The 17,675-nt window shown below is 32.9% G+C and overlaps 2 protein-coding genes across 2 annotated transcripts in view; both read left to right on the top strand.

Annotated features, from left to right (window-relative positions):
* LOC113391042 (dentin sialophosphoprotein-like) overlaps nt 1-27 on the top strand; it is a 12,949-nt gene extending 12,922 nt beyond the window's left edge. Inside the window, exon 8 of the mRNA XM_026627019.1 lies at nt 12-27. Coding sequence (XP_026482804.1) covers nt 12-27 — 16 coding nt within the window. The remainder of the gene's footprint in view (nt 1-11) is intronic.
* A 36-nt stretch (nt 28-63) lies between these two features.
* On the top strand, nt 64-17,196 carry LOC113391040. Its single transcript, XM_026627018.1, has 9 exons — nt 64-3,448; nt 4,535-4,669; nt 6,932-7,151; nt 7,225-7,402; nt 9,187-9,378; nt 12,239-12,402; nt 13,447-13,717; nt 13,788-14,015; nt 16,185-17,196. Exons 1-9 carry the CDS (start codon nt 64-66, stop codon nt 17,172-17,174), a joined length of 5,763 nt encoding a protein of 1,920 aa, XP_026482803.1. The 3' UTR covers nt 17,175-17,196.
* The last annotated feature ends 479 nt before the right edge of the window (nt 17,197-17,675 follow it).

The following is a 17,675-nucleotide window of genomic DNA, read 5'->3' as shown; positions in this document are numbered from 1 at the left end:
TTCATTTGCAGGTGTTATGGATGTTAAAATATATTTTGGTATAAATCTTTTGTACTTATCGAAATGGACAGTTTAAATTTAAACCATGATTCTGGTTTGGAGACTGGAAGCACCTCCATGAACAGCGTTAGAGAGCGTTCCAGTTGTGAAGCCTCCTGTGTCGATTCTGCCGACACTTACAATTTGACTGAGATTGAAGATGAAGATACATGTGAATATCTGCAAAGGAGACAGTCTGATGTTCTCTTGTACAATAACGATGTAGATGTAGATGATGAGGTGTACTCCAGACGTTATGCTAATAAATGTGATGAATACTCAGGTCGGCCGAGTGGTACCAAGGCTACCAGTTCAGGAAAGTCGACACCTAGACATAAACCTATGGAGCTTGTTGTGTCCCACAGCAGTCAAACGTTAGTTTTGAAATCATCTAGTCGTGTCATGTCTGATGAACATGATACTTATTCCCCGGAGGAGGATCTTAGTTTTTTGCGGCATGAGCACTCAGCTGATATGACGCCTGATGAATTCATGATGGAGGATGTTATGTACTTAACGGATGACCAGAATAAAAAGTATGATCAGAGTTTACATTCAGTGATATCTAAGTCTTCAACTAAAGAAGAGAAGCAGAGACAGAACGAAGAGATTGTTAATTTGGAATCTTCGTCGATTTCCTCTGAAACTGGATCGTGGGAGAGCGTTTTTCCTATGAGGAGCAACCAAGAAGCTAGAGAAATGTGTGCGACGTTTCTTATGAACGAGAAAGATTTTTGCTCACGAGATGGCAAAATAAAAGTTAATACTGGTTATAGATCCTATCCTGCCTCAAGACACTCCACGCCTGTTAAACATAATGCTTGTTTTATAGACGCCGCATCTTTGGTTGATGATGTTGACGTTTGGCAAACAAATTTTGAAGCTGGTACTTCAACAATTAAACCGACATCATTAAACTTCAATCACTCCAATCCTATTAATATTTTTAAGCCTGATAAGTTTCAAAACGAGTTATCAGTGTCGGAGTCTTTTGAAACTAAAACAATAAAGAAAAATAAACACAAAGATTCAAGTACCTCGGAATCAAACAGTTATTCAGAGCATAATGGTGTGACGGAGTTTTTCGAACAACAAGATTTAGATTTTCATACTCGGTTTGAAATGTGTAGGCTGACTGTTGATAAAATCAGCTCGGATACGCCATCGAGTAGTCCTTTAAACGACCTGCAACAAAATAATGATGATATGACTGCAAAGTGTTTGGATATTGAAAATCTTGAAGCCGACTCAACACAATCTACAACTTCTGACACCAACAATGAACTGGAATCCACAAAAGCTAACACAACTTTCACATTAAACGATTCATCAAATACTGATGCATCAGATGAAGCACCTGTTGTAATTGATAAAAACTTTCTCACAGACAATATTGTTTTACCGGATACACCACATAATTCGATAATCGAAGTTGACTGTAAGGATTCACCATATAAAACCCAAAAGTACTCAGAAGCGTCACCTATTATTTCAGGTGGTGCCAGTGTTAAAGATTTTGTTCCTAAGATTCGTGCAAGTCCGTTGATCAGAAAAAAATTCGACGCTACTCCTATTTTGTCAGGAGCATCTGCTGCTTACGAAGTGCAAGAGAAGTTTGAAGAAAAACAAAGAAGAAAGCTGTCGACAAGTTGTGCTTGGATTGTTGATGTGAGTGACTGTTCCAGCACTTCTTCTTTGGATTCGAGATTGAATCGTGAAACATCCAGGCGCGACTCTACGTCTTCACATAAATCTTCTTTAGGATTTTTCGTCGATTTTAACGATAAAAAATCAAATAGTGACAACTCCAGTGACGAAAGCAAAGGCAGAAGTTCTTCAGAGGAGAAAAGATCCTTGGGTTATTTTATTGACTTGTCTCATGAAGAACCGGCTAAACCAAAAACACCTCCATCTGCCGACAAATCTATGTTTTCAATGTTCATAGATTTTGGAGAAAAGTGTGTCAAAAGCATCCCTGATAGATTGGCTATGTCTTTACACCAGAGAGCACGATCAAAAAGTATTGCTGTTGAAGTCAATGGAACAACCAAATCTAAACAGGGAATGGCTAGAAGTTTAGGTAGAGACAACACTAATTCCTTGCCGAGACGGAATGGTAAAAAGGAGATTATTAAAACTCCTGAACACTCACAAAAGTCAACAGGTGAAGCAAGTGGAAATAAAAATGGGACAACAACGTTTCTTAGTCTACGTAATTTGGATGATAAGAAAGTTACTAGTTTTCTGGATAGCAGTGCACAGGATGGCAAGGCTGATGGGCTGATTCAAATACGTAGAAGAGACAAGATAAACTTAAAACAATTGAAAGCGCCTGAATTTGTTAAGGAACCTCTGGGAATAAATCAACAAAATGGTGAAGCAAATATAAATAAAACCTTAAATGAAGTTCACGTCACCGTCGTTGAAAAACAAAAACCAGTTGACCAAGACAATGTTCCAATTGTCAAACAACTTGAAGACACTTTACCAAACATGGACATCAATGAATCAACTAAGCGGCATTCCTGGAACCTTCCTGAAGCACCAAAACCGCCACAAAGATTCCACAAACGTGCCCAAAGCGTTTCAGAAAACAGTCTTCCACAAACTTTAATAAAATCAAAAGTTGGCTCCACTTATTCAATTGAATCAAACTTGAGCGACTTTTCTGGACGTTCTGGTTTGAGTTCAGGATCAAGCAGCGGCTACGCTAGAATGAGCGATGTTAATAAAAAACATAAAAAGGATTGTAAGATAAATGAAACTTTTGATAAAAGTAGTCCAGGATCGCAGACTGAAGGTGTGTTGACTGACACTGATGAAGATTTGACTTACCAGAACGAGCAGAATCCTGATACTGTTGATGGAAAAGTTGTGGATGATACAAAAGTTGTTGAAGTTGCAGTTGTAACCGAGACTAAACCTGCTCCAAAAATAGGATATACATTAAACTTGGATAGTGATGAATACTTGAAAAGGAGCAAGGATAAAGTCAAAACTCCTCAAGGTGTTAAAATAGGCTACACTTTAAATTTACCAGAGGATGAGTCTCCTAACAACAAAGTTATCAACAACGTTGCCCATACTATGGAAACCTTACAAGCCAAGATAGAAAAACAAAAACAGCTACTAGCGACTGTTTCAGAAAACACAGAGATGAACACGGTGATGACGGATTCTGGTAAATTTGTCAGGTTGTCGGATTTGGATAAGCCTTTGCCAAAAGTGGATCTGGTTAATGATAAACTGATGTCGAGTTCCACAGGTTCGAATAGGGTTTATAAATTGTTTGCTAATAATTATGAGAACAAGTATTTTATGTCGAGGTCTATTGGGAATCACACTAATTTGATCACGTCTGAAGAAAATTCTAGAAGTCTCAGCAGGCTGTTTCCTCATTTGAGCAAAGGTAATAAAATATATATATATATATATATATATATATATATATTACACTTAAGAACTAGGAGCTTCATTTTTTTTTTCAAAAAATCCTAAATGTTTTAATTTTTTTTAATTCATTCGACGTTGACGTTGTAAAAATTGATAAATAATCAAAATTCAGTATTGCAATAAAATTGATCAAAATCACTAGAACTCGCATAAGTTCATTGATTCTAATATAAACTCGTGCCTTAAGGCAAATTGCTGGAACTTTCCGTCCCGAAATCTAAATTTTTAAAAAAACTTTACAAAACAAACACATAAACACACACATCCATCCATTTTTACATATATCTATTTTAAAGGTATTCCAAATTGTTCAGAAACCTCTAAAACGTAAAGATATATAAAAAATTTTATTATCCTTTTTTTGCGATTACTATAACTTTGACATGACTGTTATTATGTTCTTATTTTAAGTTATTACAGTCGCGGAAACTTTCCTTATCTATGGCGGAAACATTACTAAAACTAGCCAAATTCTTAAATAAGGCCGTATATATACCGTTTTGTCTGTGTTTTTCCTAAAATATACATCAGACACATGCTTTTGATATCTCACCTACAATTTTACACATACTGTTAGATAATAACCTGAGAAGAAAATTGTTTGCAGAATCAGTTTTCATTAAAAAAACAACTTTTATATTGACTAAGGATTACATATTATAAACATGCATAGTAATAGCTAATAGGGTCACAGATAGCCCACATATTTTACAAATTGATTACAGACTATGAACATACATATAAAATGAAAAATCTGTTATGAAAATGTTGAGTTCAAAATAGTACGTAGAGGAGTGAAGACGCATTTTCTTGATAATTTTAAATATAGTTTTTGATGCCTTTTGATAGTGTTAAGCGGTCTTTATTAGGTGTCATTAAGGTAAAAAATGAAAAAAAAAATATTTCAATTTTATAATAATTAAATAAGTGTGATAATATTTTTTTTCCATTTAGTGATAATGTTTTTTTCAATCATCTCATATTCTCCAAAAGTCGAATGAATGATTTTTTTTAATAAATAATTTTTTATTATTATTTCTAGGTTTCAGTAGTAGTTTACCGAATGGTGTCAATGTCAACATGCATTTTAATCGTAGTCCTCTGGAACTCGATGACTTCACCTCGGACATCAGTGTTGGTTCCAGTTTGAGTTCCAGCATGGGAAAATCAGGAATGGGTGAGTTGATACACTTTTTCAACTTCCCGAAGGAGAAGTTTAATTTTGCCAGAAAATTAGATTTGATAATTTTATGTTTTCTTGGTGTCTCAAGTCATTCTGAATCGCTATGTGCTTGTGTTTGAATGTGAGCCGATTTTTTTACTTTCTATCCAAAAATTTCAAAAATTCAAAATCCGTTTTAAACAACCCGATAAGAACGAGTTAATTAGTTTTGTGAGAAGTATTGGTAATTTTATCGTCCTAATTTGAAGTTTTCTTCTCATTATTTACATCATATTGAATATTTCCACGTGTCCGGAAGTTCGTACAACTTGCCCCAAGTCAAAATGGATCCTGTATTTAGTACATATTTTAATTTATTAACTAAGAAGCATTTTGCCTGAAGGCAAGTACATGAACCTGCTGATACGTAATAATCAACCAATCAATAAGAATTGAGATTATTTCGCTATTTAGATCAAATTAATTCACCTGTTTCTTTCGAAAATTAAGTTTTCACTTTCCAATTGATGTCTTTCAAACATATTTATATCTGTTTCATTTATTTCATTATTTCATTTATTTCTTGTTCTAAATATGTATTCTAATTAAGCGTGAACGTCAACTGTAATCAATAGTACCGACTATTCAACACAACACAAAATAAAACAAAAAGGCCAATATGATATTCCCTGCATAGATTCTTATTAGAATCGCTTAAGCACGCTTAATTTCAAACTTTGGTAAATTTCTATAATAAAACCGCTTATCGTTATATTTTAGTATGTTATTCCAGACTATATATCAGTTTAAGATTGTAGGCTCTAATGTTAATGAAAAATTTGACACTTTTCTGCTACTTACAAGGAAACGACTTGGCTAATCGTCGGCATTTGAAATCGGTCCAGCCATTTTTGAGAAAACTTCGACGAAGGTCAAAAATCGATTTTACATACTTTTTCTAAATTTGGTTTTATTCTATTCAAAATGACTTAAAACGTCGAAAAAACATAAATAGTAAATCGTAATTTTTCGCCAAAACATAAACCTTCTTCGGTAAAAATAATAAATTTTATAATCATATATATCCCCTATTTTCATAATTCATTGCTCTAAAAAATTCTGATTATTCCTATCGATTTTTTATTGTTTTTCATATATTCTTTATTGAATAAATATTTTTAAGAATTTGGAATTCTGATGTAGTTAGATAATATTTTCATGAATCATAAAGTTTTATAATATGCCCTTTTATATTGTTTATTCTAAAGGCGAGCGGTCTATTATTTCAAAAATTATTGCATTTTTATAAATAAAGCACACTCTTTGTATCTTATAATATTTTAGAATGTTTATTTGTTATTCTAACTGTTGTAATTTTTTCATTCATATGTTATTCTAACTGTTTAATTTTTATTATTATCAATCCTTATATAGCGGTCAGAATACAAACAACGTAGTTAGGGAATTACTCATATGCTACAACATTGTAAGCTCGAGATATCCTGCACAAGCCCAGAAGTTATTGATAAAATACCTTTCTAGAGCACAAGGCACAATGTATTCTTAGTCATCTATTGTAAAGCATGGTATTGCACTCTACAACGATATTGAAGTCATAAAATATTGTTATCTACAAATTTAAAGTCACCCTGAAGCAAGCACATGAAAGGTTTGCAATGACGCAGTCTTTAGCTAGTTAGTACTCGGTCTTTAGTCAATCAAAAGCTGAGTAGTCATTTAGTTTTCTATAAGTTCAGTCGTAATTTAGTCTTGCACTTGTTTTTTTTTTTCTTGAGTCGATCATGAGTTCAGTCGTACTTTAGTTATCAATGGAGTCGTATTTTAGTTAATCATAATCAATCATACTCAATCATACTCAATTATTCAGTTATTCAGATTATATGTAAAGTGTACCAGAAGAAATGAAATAAATCAAAAGTCTTCGTCTGTACCTACATATTGTTGGCACCATCTCTGGATGGAATGGGCCACACCCACAACACTGTATAGACACAATGCGAGTTTTTATCGAATTTCATAAAGTTTTTAAATTGATGCAGCGTTTTTTTTTAAAAAAGCAGCTTTCATAGATTAAATTTTGACTCACTAATATTCCCACAATTTTGATGTCGATTCAAAGCTGACTTGAAATCCAGAATTAGCAATTCGGATTTTCTTTTAAAAGCATAATATATTTCAAAAAATTAAAAAAAAAAAACAGTATCTAAAACCAATCTATAAAAATATGTTCTACTATCAATTTCTTTACTATTTCAGATCTGAGTGCAGAAGACAGTTTGTCCAGGCAGCCGCGTCGTCTGGGTGAAGACTTACTGAGAATGTTTTTGGAAGAAATAAGTCCAGACGTTTCAATAGACGTATCGGGACGTGTTCTCCGAGCTCACAAATGCATTTTGAGATCACGATGCCAATATTTTGCTGCCACCCTTGCTGGCAATGAAGTTGAGACCAGGGGAAATGTTATTGTCATGGATGGGTAAAATAATAATAATTGATCTGTAAACATAATAATAATAATAATTGATATGTAAATATCATGTTTTTTCAAGTTATACTTATGGAGCTGTGCATTTTGCTTTGTGCCATATTTATTCTGGTGCTACGAGACCACCTGAGGGTATCAGTTTGCAGGAGCTGGCTTCTCTAGCTGATCTTTTGGGTCTGGAAGGTCTAAAGGAAGTTACATCACATGCTTTGAAGTCGACTTATTGTCATATGTTTCACAAAGTGAGTAGAAAAAATACTATACATTTAATGAACTAGGTGTAAGCGCCATTTTACCTTAAGGGGGGAAGTCCATATAGACGCATGAAAATAGGTCATATTTTAAAAATATTTTTAAACGTGATGGAATAATTTTATTGTTTTTAAACTTTGACATAACTTTATTTAACCCTTTTAGAATACAAAAAAAATATTTGAAAAAAAAATTATTTCAAAATGGCGGCTCAGCATAACTTTTTGTGGACTGCCTCCGGCGCGAGGTCCAAAACTGCTGCATTTCTCACTCATCAACCGTCGATCTGAAAAAAATTTTTTTTAATGTTTTCTTTTAAGAACATATCAATGGGAAGGATAAACCTATAAAATTGAAAAAAAAGTATAAAATTCAATGAAAAACAAGCCTTTGAAAAAAAAATCTGAATTTTTGGCTATTTTTTTGACATTTTAGGCTCCAGAAAATACTTTTTAAACGCGAAAGATCTAAAGATTTAGGTTTATCCTTCCGATAATAATATAGAGAAATGCCTCACCAAATTTCAGACAAATCGATACATAACTTTTTGAGCTACAACACGAGCAGTTTTTGAAAACACAGTTTTGAGATAATCGCGTTTAAAGATTTAGTAAAGGAAAATGACCAGTTTTAGTTACTTACCGATTAATCTGCAATATCAGGTCTATACAATAGTCCTGCCTTATCTTCAAAAAGCTGATTTTCTGTAAGTTGTTGTTGTTTGTGAGCTGTACCAGCATCTTTTATTTGTGAAAGGCTGCTACGATCCTAACAAGTTATTCGCGCCTCATCAGTATTATCAGCATATGCTTTAGCATAAGTACCAACAGTCAAATTCAGAAGGTTCATTATTCTTAATATTGAACTAAAACCTTCAATAAATATCCTAGCTGCAATATATGGTGAAATTTCAACTACCCTTAGTCCACAATGTGTGTGTTTTGGTGATAATCCGACTATAGTCGCCAAACTGTCGCGTTGAAACTTTCATTCGCGTTCTGCGTATGATCACCAAGGCATCGTTCAAGTGAATCATCTTTGGACAAATCTTCATAAATTGGTGAAAGATGATGTTTCATTTCTTCACCAAGTAATGGAGCTAAATCTACGTCTAGAGGATCTTGACCACTGGCACTTTCATTATGATTTGTACTGGCGTCAATTTTTTCACCTGCTTTATCAGTAAACTGATTGCCCTGATAACGTCTTTTTTAGTGTTATTTTGTGCAATATTACTTCATTACTTCGCTTACCTTTTAGATAATTCGGCATTTTTGCGTATTGAAATGAACTGAACACTACGAATTTTCCAGCTAAACTAACTATATTTCTCGACTAACTTTTGTTCGTATACCAATATTACACATGTACTAAGGTACATAGAAGTCTTCCGGTTGTAGGTCAAAAGAAGTATTTCTAGTTATTATAATGAAAGAGACCTTTTTCACTCGAAATTTAACAATACGCTTGATCGCTTGACAATGCGCACTCGGGCCCGCCCCGTTATGTTAGCTATAACTTTGTTAATATAAAAGATTTTTTTTTGTCGACTCGTTAATATACGCTCAACATACTATACTTGCAGATTATCGAAAAAAAAAAATTTCAATTTTTTGAAAATGTTATATGGACTTCCCCCCTTAAGGCAACTTGCATAAACTTCCAGATACATATACATAATCAACTTACTTAATACGGATTGAGATCCAGCTATTTAGGTAAAATGTTTAATTAAAAATCTTAATATTTATCAAAACTATCTTTTTTATTTTAGCCTTGCGATGAGTGCATAGCAGGAGTGTGCATGGTGCTGCCTCTTGCGGCTGGTCACGGCCTGGACGAACTGCACGCGCGTTGCGTCCGATGGCTCTGCAGGCACTTCCTGAGGGTGTGGCCCACCAGGCCTTTTGCTACACTGTCCACGGACTTGATGGAAAGGGCCAGGAGACACATCATTGCACATCTGGTGAGATAAAAATTAAGGATAAGAGAATTGTAATTTTCTTGTCAATGCTAAAGAATTAAATTTGTGGGGCAAAACTTGTATTGTTGAAGAGTTGAAATTGAGGTCATTGTTATGATATATTTTAAATAATACCTTATAGTTTAGTGGCCTCCAATAAAAAAGATGGTTATAGATAGGATCTATTTTAAGAGATACTTTACAGTTTAGTGGCATCCAATAAAAATAGAGTTAATTATAGTTAGGATCTATTTTAAAAGATACTGGCCTCCAATAAAAAAGAGATGGTTATAGATAGGATCTATTTTAAAAGATATATCACGGTTTACTGGTCTCCAATAAAAAGGAGATGGTTTTAGTTTGGATCTACAGTAGAACCTCGATTATCCGGACTTTGTTGAATTGTCGTCGATAGGCATCCGGATAATCGAAAATCCGGATAATCCAAATTATGAAGAATAATGTTTTGTTCATCAAAAATAACAAATGCATAGATATCAACAAAAATCGATGTTTATTAGAAAATTAACACTTACATATTTTCTTAGATTACATTATACATAGTATATTAACATGAGCTAAAATATTCTTCAGGTGGTACGTAAAGTATCAATGAAGAAAAAAAGTTGCTTACAAATAATTTGTTGATCGTTTTTGTAAAAACCAACAATATAGAGCTTCTTCTAAGAGTTCATTTTTTGGTCTCTTCAGCATTTTCCGATTTTCACTACCCTCTTTACTATCTAACTTGCAAGTGTACGACAAAATTGAAGCGGCATTCTTTTTAATATCGCTTATAGTGGATGTATCTACACTACACTATACCTATCAGCTAACTTACGGCCGGTTTCGCCTTTTTAATGATTCTATAATATTTATTTTATATGTAAGGGATAACACCACCCTTTAAAAATGTATATATGCACGTCAAAATAGAGAATATATTAATGTATATATGCACATCAGAATATGCAAGTTCCGACGCGATTATGTCCGAATAATCGCGAATCCGTATAACCGAGGTCCGAATAATCGAGGTTCTACTGTATTTTAAAAGACTTACTTTACGTACGTACTTTACAGTTAAGTGGCTTCCAATAAAAAGGGAGATAGTTGTAGTTAGGATCTATTTCAAAAGATATTTTTCAGTTTAGTGGTCTTCAGTAAAAGAGAGATGGTTATAGTTAGAATTTATTTTAAAAGATACTTAAAAGGTACATAGATAAACAGGTTGACAAGTACACAGCTAGACGGGTAAAAAAGTTGACTGGTAGGCAGGTCCATAGGTAGGAAAGTACAGGTAAACAGCTAGAAAAGCAAACAGGTGGACACTTATACAGGTTAACAAGTAGGCTTTTATAGAGCTAGATCATATACAAATTATTACTGGTAATTAATGCCACTTGCACCTCGTTAACGGTATAATTTTTCATATTATAATGCTTATATTTTATTAGTATTATTTCAAGCTTTGACAATTATTAATATGTACTGCTTGCCACAAATTGACCCGTGGATTAAAAAGATTGCTTATTAAAAAGATTGACTATATAAAGATGTTCTAAACATTTTGAATATGTTTTTGATGTATGAAGCTGTTTTAGACTTCTTGATATTGCAGATTACCAGATTACTTTAGTTTTTTTGTTTTTTTTTTTTATGTGAATGTTATAGATGTGGAATATTTGGCAAAGTGCTTTGGATTCATTTTTGCTCTATCTCTTGTTATACTCCAGTCAAAGGAGCGTTTTGGGTCTGAATTTTTTTACGGTGCTCTGATTGGCATGAAATTTTGAAATTGGTTCATTTTATCCTCAAGTTCAAAAGTGAAAACAATTTGGACTCTGCTGCCACCCTCGGGGGGATGACACTCCTTCTCATTTGTGAAATTTTATTTTTTTCAAAATAACGTGGATTTTAAACGATAGTTTTCAGTTTAGTGGCCTCCAGTAAAAAAGAGATGGTTGTAGTTGGATCTAGTTTAAAAGATACTGTGGCTTCCAATAAAAAAGAGATGATTATAGTTAGGATCTATTTTATAAGATATTTTTCAGTTTAGTGGCCTCCAAAAAAAAGAGATGGTTATAGTTAGGATCTATTTTAAATGATTTTATCAGTTTAGTGGCCTCCCATAAAAAGAGATTTTTATAGATAGGATCTATTTTAAAAGATACTTCTTTGTTTGGTGGCCTCCAATAAAAAAGTTATAGTTAGGATCTATTTTAAAAGATATTTTACAGTTTAGTGGCCTCCAATAAAAAAGAGATGGTTGTAATTATGATCTATTTTAAAAGATACTTTTTTGTGTAGTGCCCGCCAATAAAAAAGAGATTGTTATAGTTAGGAAGAGATAGTTATAGTTAAGATCTATTTCAAAAGATACTTTACAGTTTACTGGCGTCCAATAAAAAAGAGATGGTTATAGTTAGGATCTATTTTAAAAGATACTTTTCAGTTTAGTGGCCTCCAATAAGAAAAGAGATAGTTATAGTTAGGATTTATTTTAAAAGATACTTTATAGTTTAGTTACCATCAATAAAAAAGACATGATTCAACAGATATTATAGTTAGGATCCATTTGGAAAGATACTTCGTAGTTTAATGGCCTCAAATAAAAAAGAAACACTTTAGCATAGACTTTTACCATAATCTTAGTTCCAAATCAAATTTATAATTTGACATAATCAAATTTAATAGCCATTTAATACAACTCGATTAGAGATTCGCTTTTATCAGTTTTGCGCGACGATCGTTCAAGGCGTTACATATGTTCTTATTTATTATTTACACATGTCGAGAAGTTCATTCAACGTGCCCCTTCAGGTAAAATGCTTCTTACAACTAGTTTTGTTTCTCTGATCAGAGTCCTGAAAACGTCTTGGGTACAGTTCTGGATTGTGAATGCTTGCTAAGCGAACTACCAGAAACACGATGGGCTACTCGAGTTGAAGCACTTACTTTGTCATTGTTGGAACATGCTCATATGTTTGTTGCTGATAAATTCCCTGCTATACTAACTGCTAACAGGTAAATGGAAATAATACTTGATAACAATGATAAACCAGTAGCTGTATTTTTATCATGGTGAACCATATTTGAAAATGTATTGCACTTTATGCAATAGGGGGAAGTCTCCTAGAGGCGGACACCTAAGGTTATTTTTAAATAAATCAAAAAGTATTTTACGAAATGTTTATTAAATTATGATTTACGTTAGACAACAAAGTTAGAAATCAAACTAAATTAACAAAACCGCAATCTTTGCTAAAAAATAATTAATGCTATCAATCAAACTTTGGTATCAAAAAATATGATTTTAAACAGTGGCACCTAGTACCGGACATTTCAAAATAACCTGAATTGATCATATATGTAGCCATCTCCACACTCTGGAATGCCTGCACATGTGTCTTTGATGAATATTCATAGATATTGCAAAAAAAAGTCACTATTTATCCATCCACACCGATGCTTTCAGCTGGTACATTCACAATAAGCTTCTCATTCTTTGACTAGGACATACGAAACATCTGGGTATGTAGTGACCGTTAGCACTCATACAAAACAAAATTAAATGTATATTCTCACAAGAAATATCAATATGTTTACTGTCCGGTGCTAAGGGACAGACATTTTTGTTCATTTGGTGGCACCTACTAAAATTGGTTAAGAGATCTAATAATATTCTACCATTTTACGGATAACATTCAAGTACAACTTTTATCTTTGCATACCACTCAAATGTAAATGCATAAATATGCTAGAAATACTTCCATTGATATTTAGGTGATGCCGTGATTTTGCGCCTAAAACAGGAAAGGGTTGCTATCGCCGTGGCCGTGTGCGTCACAGGCGAGGCTTGGCGCGTAATCCTGTACCTGTGTGCCTTCAATGTCCCTTTCACTTGTATTTTGAAACGAAAAGATTTATACTTGCTTAAATAATACGTGTTAAATAGACCGTCCGGTACTTGGTGCCATACGGCGTTAAGGGACTTTTCCCTAAGTCTTTGATCCATGATTTTCCATTAACTTGGGAGTTTTTGTACTACTAATTTTCCTTTACTCTCAGTTTCTTGTCCCTGGGTGGACTGATGTGGAGAAACGTATCTCGTCTACGGACAACTTTAAATGAAGCAGCTTGTACATTGGCACCAGAACAAGCTTGTAGAAGTTACCAACGTCTGGCCAGGTTGGGAACATTAGTCAGGTGCGGATTGAGCACTTCTGGATTGTCTAAAATGACACCTGATAAACATAACAACCAGATTGGAGAGAAGATTTTTGAGATCAACCAGAGTGTGAATGATGGGTCGGGGGATATGGATACTTCTTGGCATCCAGTAAGTAACCACAATATTTTATTTATTTCATTTTTTTTGTATAGTAGATTCATTTATTAACTTTTTTTAGGAGTTTGTCAGTCTGGTAGAAGAGTTAACTTCCTCGGTGGAGCGATGTTTGGCAAAGCAAGGTTCGAGAGCCACAAGAGCCATTTCTTGGTCGAGACTTGAACCGAAGTTGAGGCGACGAATTCAAGAACTGATGACTGCCAATGGAAACAGTCATAATTTTGGAAATAGTAACAACGATTTGAGAATGGCAGTTGACAATAGGAATAGGACGCCGAGAAGTGCCAGGGTAAGGATTTTCGTATCAATAAATAGTACGCAAGGAAAATGAAACTTCATAATGTAGAAATGTAATTGATTGAAGAGGTAGAAATTGATTTTTAGTGAACTCGTGTTGGTTTTTTAAGACAAACTTTATTTAAATTGATTCAATGACAAATCACAATTGATCAGCACCTTTTTAATTATCATTTCAATTGAGTGGAGAAATATCTAAATCTATAGCAACTACAATTAGATGTATTATGGTAATTAAAATAAGTTAGGAAATGTTTGTGATCATTTTTTTTTCAATATTTCTTGAAAAACCTGAGTCAAACTATAAATATATAAAAATATAACTATAAATAATAATATAATTCGATATCCTATTATTCATTAGAGTACATGCTTTAGTTTTTATTTTAGATTTATATTTAAAATAGAATTTTATCACCTTTTCCCGTCAATATATTTTTTTTCTTGTTGCGTTAATTTATGAAATATTTACTTTTTTAACTAAATTAAAAACAAATATTTTTGTTATTTAAAAAAAAAAGATGTATGTGTGTGTGTTTTGTGTGCATGCAATTTTTTGTCGATGATTTTGGGAGCACCAATTAACCAATTTGAGTGATTAAAAAAATATTCGATTTCTGTTGACAAGATCACGTGATGATTAGTTTTTGGCAAAGAGTTCCAACCGTTTCGGAAGTGCTAAAAATGCCAACTCAGTTTTTGATAGGACGGAGCATGTGATTTCTATTTTTTTTTTGTATTGACGAAGGCGTATACAAAATTTTCGTAATAAGTTAAAAAATTGACTCTTGGAGGTCAAAAATGATCAGTATAATTCATTATTATTGATTCAATTCAAAAAGGTAAACATGTAAACAATTATTATTTCAAATTTTGAAAATTATTAATATATGCCGCTTGCTTCTAATTTCAATAATTTAAATTGACCTGTGGATTAAAAAAGTTGCTCACCCTTGTTTTAGACTGTATTAAAATTGGGCTTGCAACAAATACTATATTCGGCAAAATAACATACCGAATATTCGGCATGCTCCAGACACCGAATACCGAATATTCGGCAACTATTGGCCAGTTTTTAGAGCCTAAACACGTTCGTATTAATGTAATTGTATTCGCAGTTGGTATATTAGTATAACGTACTAAATGGTATATTCAATTTTTATGCCTAGGTAGGCTTGCAACGACCATTCGGTTACTCTTACCAAATACTTAAATAACATATGTGAAAGCGAAATAAATCAAAATGCGATTCTTTACATATATATGTAAATATATTTGAAATTATTTTTTTCATATCCCTCTAATATATTCATTTATACACACAATATTATTTTTTATATATTAGGCAGGCTAATCATAATAAAATAAATAAAAATTGACCAAAAATATTGTTCGTATTTTTTAAAGATAAAAAGCCTGTGATAGTTCTTTATTTAGAAAAGCTTGTATTCAATATTATGAATGACTTTATTGAATATAGCGTATAACCGTTGAATGATTCTTAACATAAACATATAACAATAACGTGTTCTTTGAATATAGACGAAAGACATCTTCACGTGTTCGTTTATAATCTCAAAAATCGAAAAAGTTTAAATTATTATGTATACCAAATATAATAACGAATTAATTTGTTTATATCATATTATGTAAACTATAGACTTCCAAATACAGATCCATCGCAAGCTCTTTATCGCATAACAGATAAAACGCACAATATTTTAACTAAGCGGCGGCAGCTCCTTTGATTTTAAATATTCGGCATTCGGCCGAATAGTAAGATGTTATTCGGTATTCGGCCGAATATCAAAAAAGGTGCCAAATATGCTGATTACCGAATAATAACCGTATGTTCGGTGCAAGTCTAATTAAAATGTTTTAGATTATATAAAGATCTTCTAAACATTTGAAGATGTTTTTGATGTGTGAAGCTGCTTTAGAGTACTTGATATTACTGGATTATTTTAGTTTTTTTTTTTAAATGTTATAGTTGTGGCGTATTGAGTAAAGTGCTACGCATACATTTTTGCTCTATTTCTTTCTATTTTTTCTCCAAACCTTTAACATAATCTTATATGATGTCGCGATAGAAGTTTCACTTTGATAATACGATCTTATGTTCCTCATTTATCTTATGTTTTCTTTATTTTTTTCCTTTCAGAGTACAAGTTCGACCCGTAGCCAAGACTTAAAACAAATTCGTCAAGTGATCCACGCGAATGCGACACGAGCTTTGTCCCAAGACAACAATCGGCAACTGTATGATAATAATCGAGATGTTGTCCATAATGCTTCATCGAACAATAAACAAAATATCACTAAAATTCAAAACAACATTACCACAAAGACTGCGACTCAGAATAAGAGTTTACCAGTTCCGCAAAAGTTTGATAAAAATCAGGGAATTAGGAATTTGAAGAATCAAGCTGGAAGTATTAGTAAAAGTTCATCCAATAAGAGTATACCAATAGAAAACTCTAAATTGAAGGCTAAAGGTTCGGTTAAACCCGCAGACACGGCTAAACCTGCAAGCAACAGACAAAGATCACAATCTGAAGTAATTGTTAAAACAACGAAGTCTTATGAACTAAAAGCTTTATCAGCTCGTGTCGCCCATGCTAAGCCGAGGTACTTAGAACCGCGAAAGCGGGATTTGGAGCAGCAAGCACCGATCAAAAAGAACCAAAACATGAAGAACAAATTGCTGTCTTCAAGCGACATCAGTCGCACTCCAAGTCCCAAAGGTCGTGTTGTCAAAAAAGGTGAGTCAAGTAACATGTCCTTAGACAGTCTGGCATCATCGCAAAGACTGAAAACAATGTCCACAGACTCTTTAACACCAACAATGGATGAAGGCGACAACCGATTAAGTTGTGCAAAACAAAAACCAAAATTCGGCGATAAGAAAACTAATAAAAACATCACGTCCTACAAAGCGACTAACAAAATACCTGTCAAGACAAATTTTAAAGTTAGCAGGACTTTAACGAGTCCTACGAAGAGTTCTGCTGCCAAGATGGTCCCGACTAAGAAGAAGGTGGTGAACGAGAAGAAGAAGAGTGATCCGAATAAAGAAAAGGAGGCTCCGCAAAAAATTATTCCGCAGATGGAACGGTCGGGAACTTTTGTTAAGGAATTAGCTACTGAGTAAGTTAGAAAATATACACATAGTTGCCTGATTTTGCAAACTTTTAAGGAATGAATTATAAAATACAATTACTTCAGATATTTGTCCTCTTTTTAAGTTTGCGAATAAAGTCCCACAATACATTTACATGACACTCAAGCAAATTTATACGTACTTAGCATTTTGAATAGTTTTTAATTTGGCTCTCTTACTAAAATTATTTGAACTATTTATATTATAATGATAATTATCGACTTTGAAAAACGTAGAATGGGATTTGTAATGGTAAAAATAATTTCAATTTGTAATACTTTTTTATTAACATCCATTTGTTGAATCAAATCTATTAAATATAATTGAAAATAAATTCAATAAGATATTAGAATATTTGCAAATGAAAACATAATGATATGTTTATGAACAAACGTTTAAAAAAAAAATAACTGTATCTATTTTTTTGAATGTTACTCTACATACGATTATGAAATGTTATTTTTAATTAATCGTAAATAAAATCATAAATTT

The sequence above is a fragment of the Ctenocephalides felis genome, unplaced genomic scaffold, assembly GCF_003426905.1.
Source record: "Ctenocephalides felis isolate EL2017-DRISC unplaced genomic scaffold, ASM342690v1 CF-g0.4_SCAFFOLD_00845, whole genome shotgun sequence".
In the NCBI taxonomy this organism is placed as follows: domain Eukaryota; kingdom Metazoa; phylum Arthropoda; class Insecta; order Siphonaptera; family Pulicidae; genus Ctenocephalides; species Ctenocephalides felis.
Note: the sequence above shows the minus strand (reverse complement) of the source record. Positions and strands in the feature narration are given on the sequence as shown.

Coding starts and splice junctions, on each gene's coding strand:
- LOC113391040 (XM_026627018.1), top strand. CDS start 64: ATGGACAGTTTAAATTTAAACCATGATTCTGGTTTGGAGACTGGAAGC. Junction 3,449..4,534: donor GTTTCCTCATTTGAGCAAAG/GTAATAAAATAT, acceptor TATTATTTCTAG/GTTTCAGTAGTAGTTTACCG. Junction 7,403..9,186: donor ATTGTCATATGTTTCACAAA/GTGAGTAGAAAA, acceptor TTTTTATTTTAG/CCTTGCGATGAGTGCATAGC.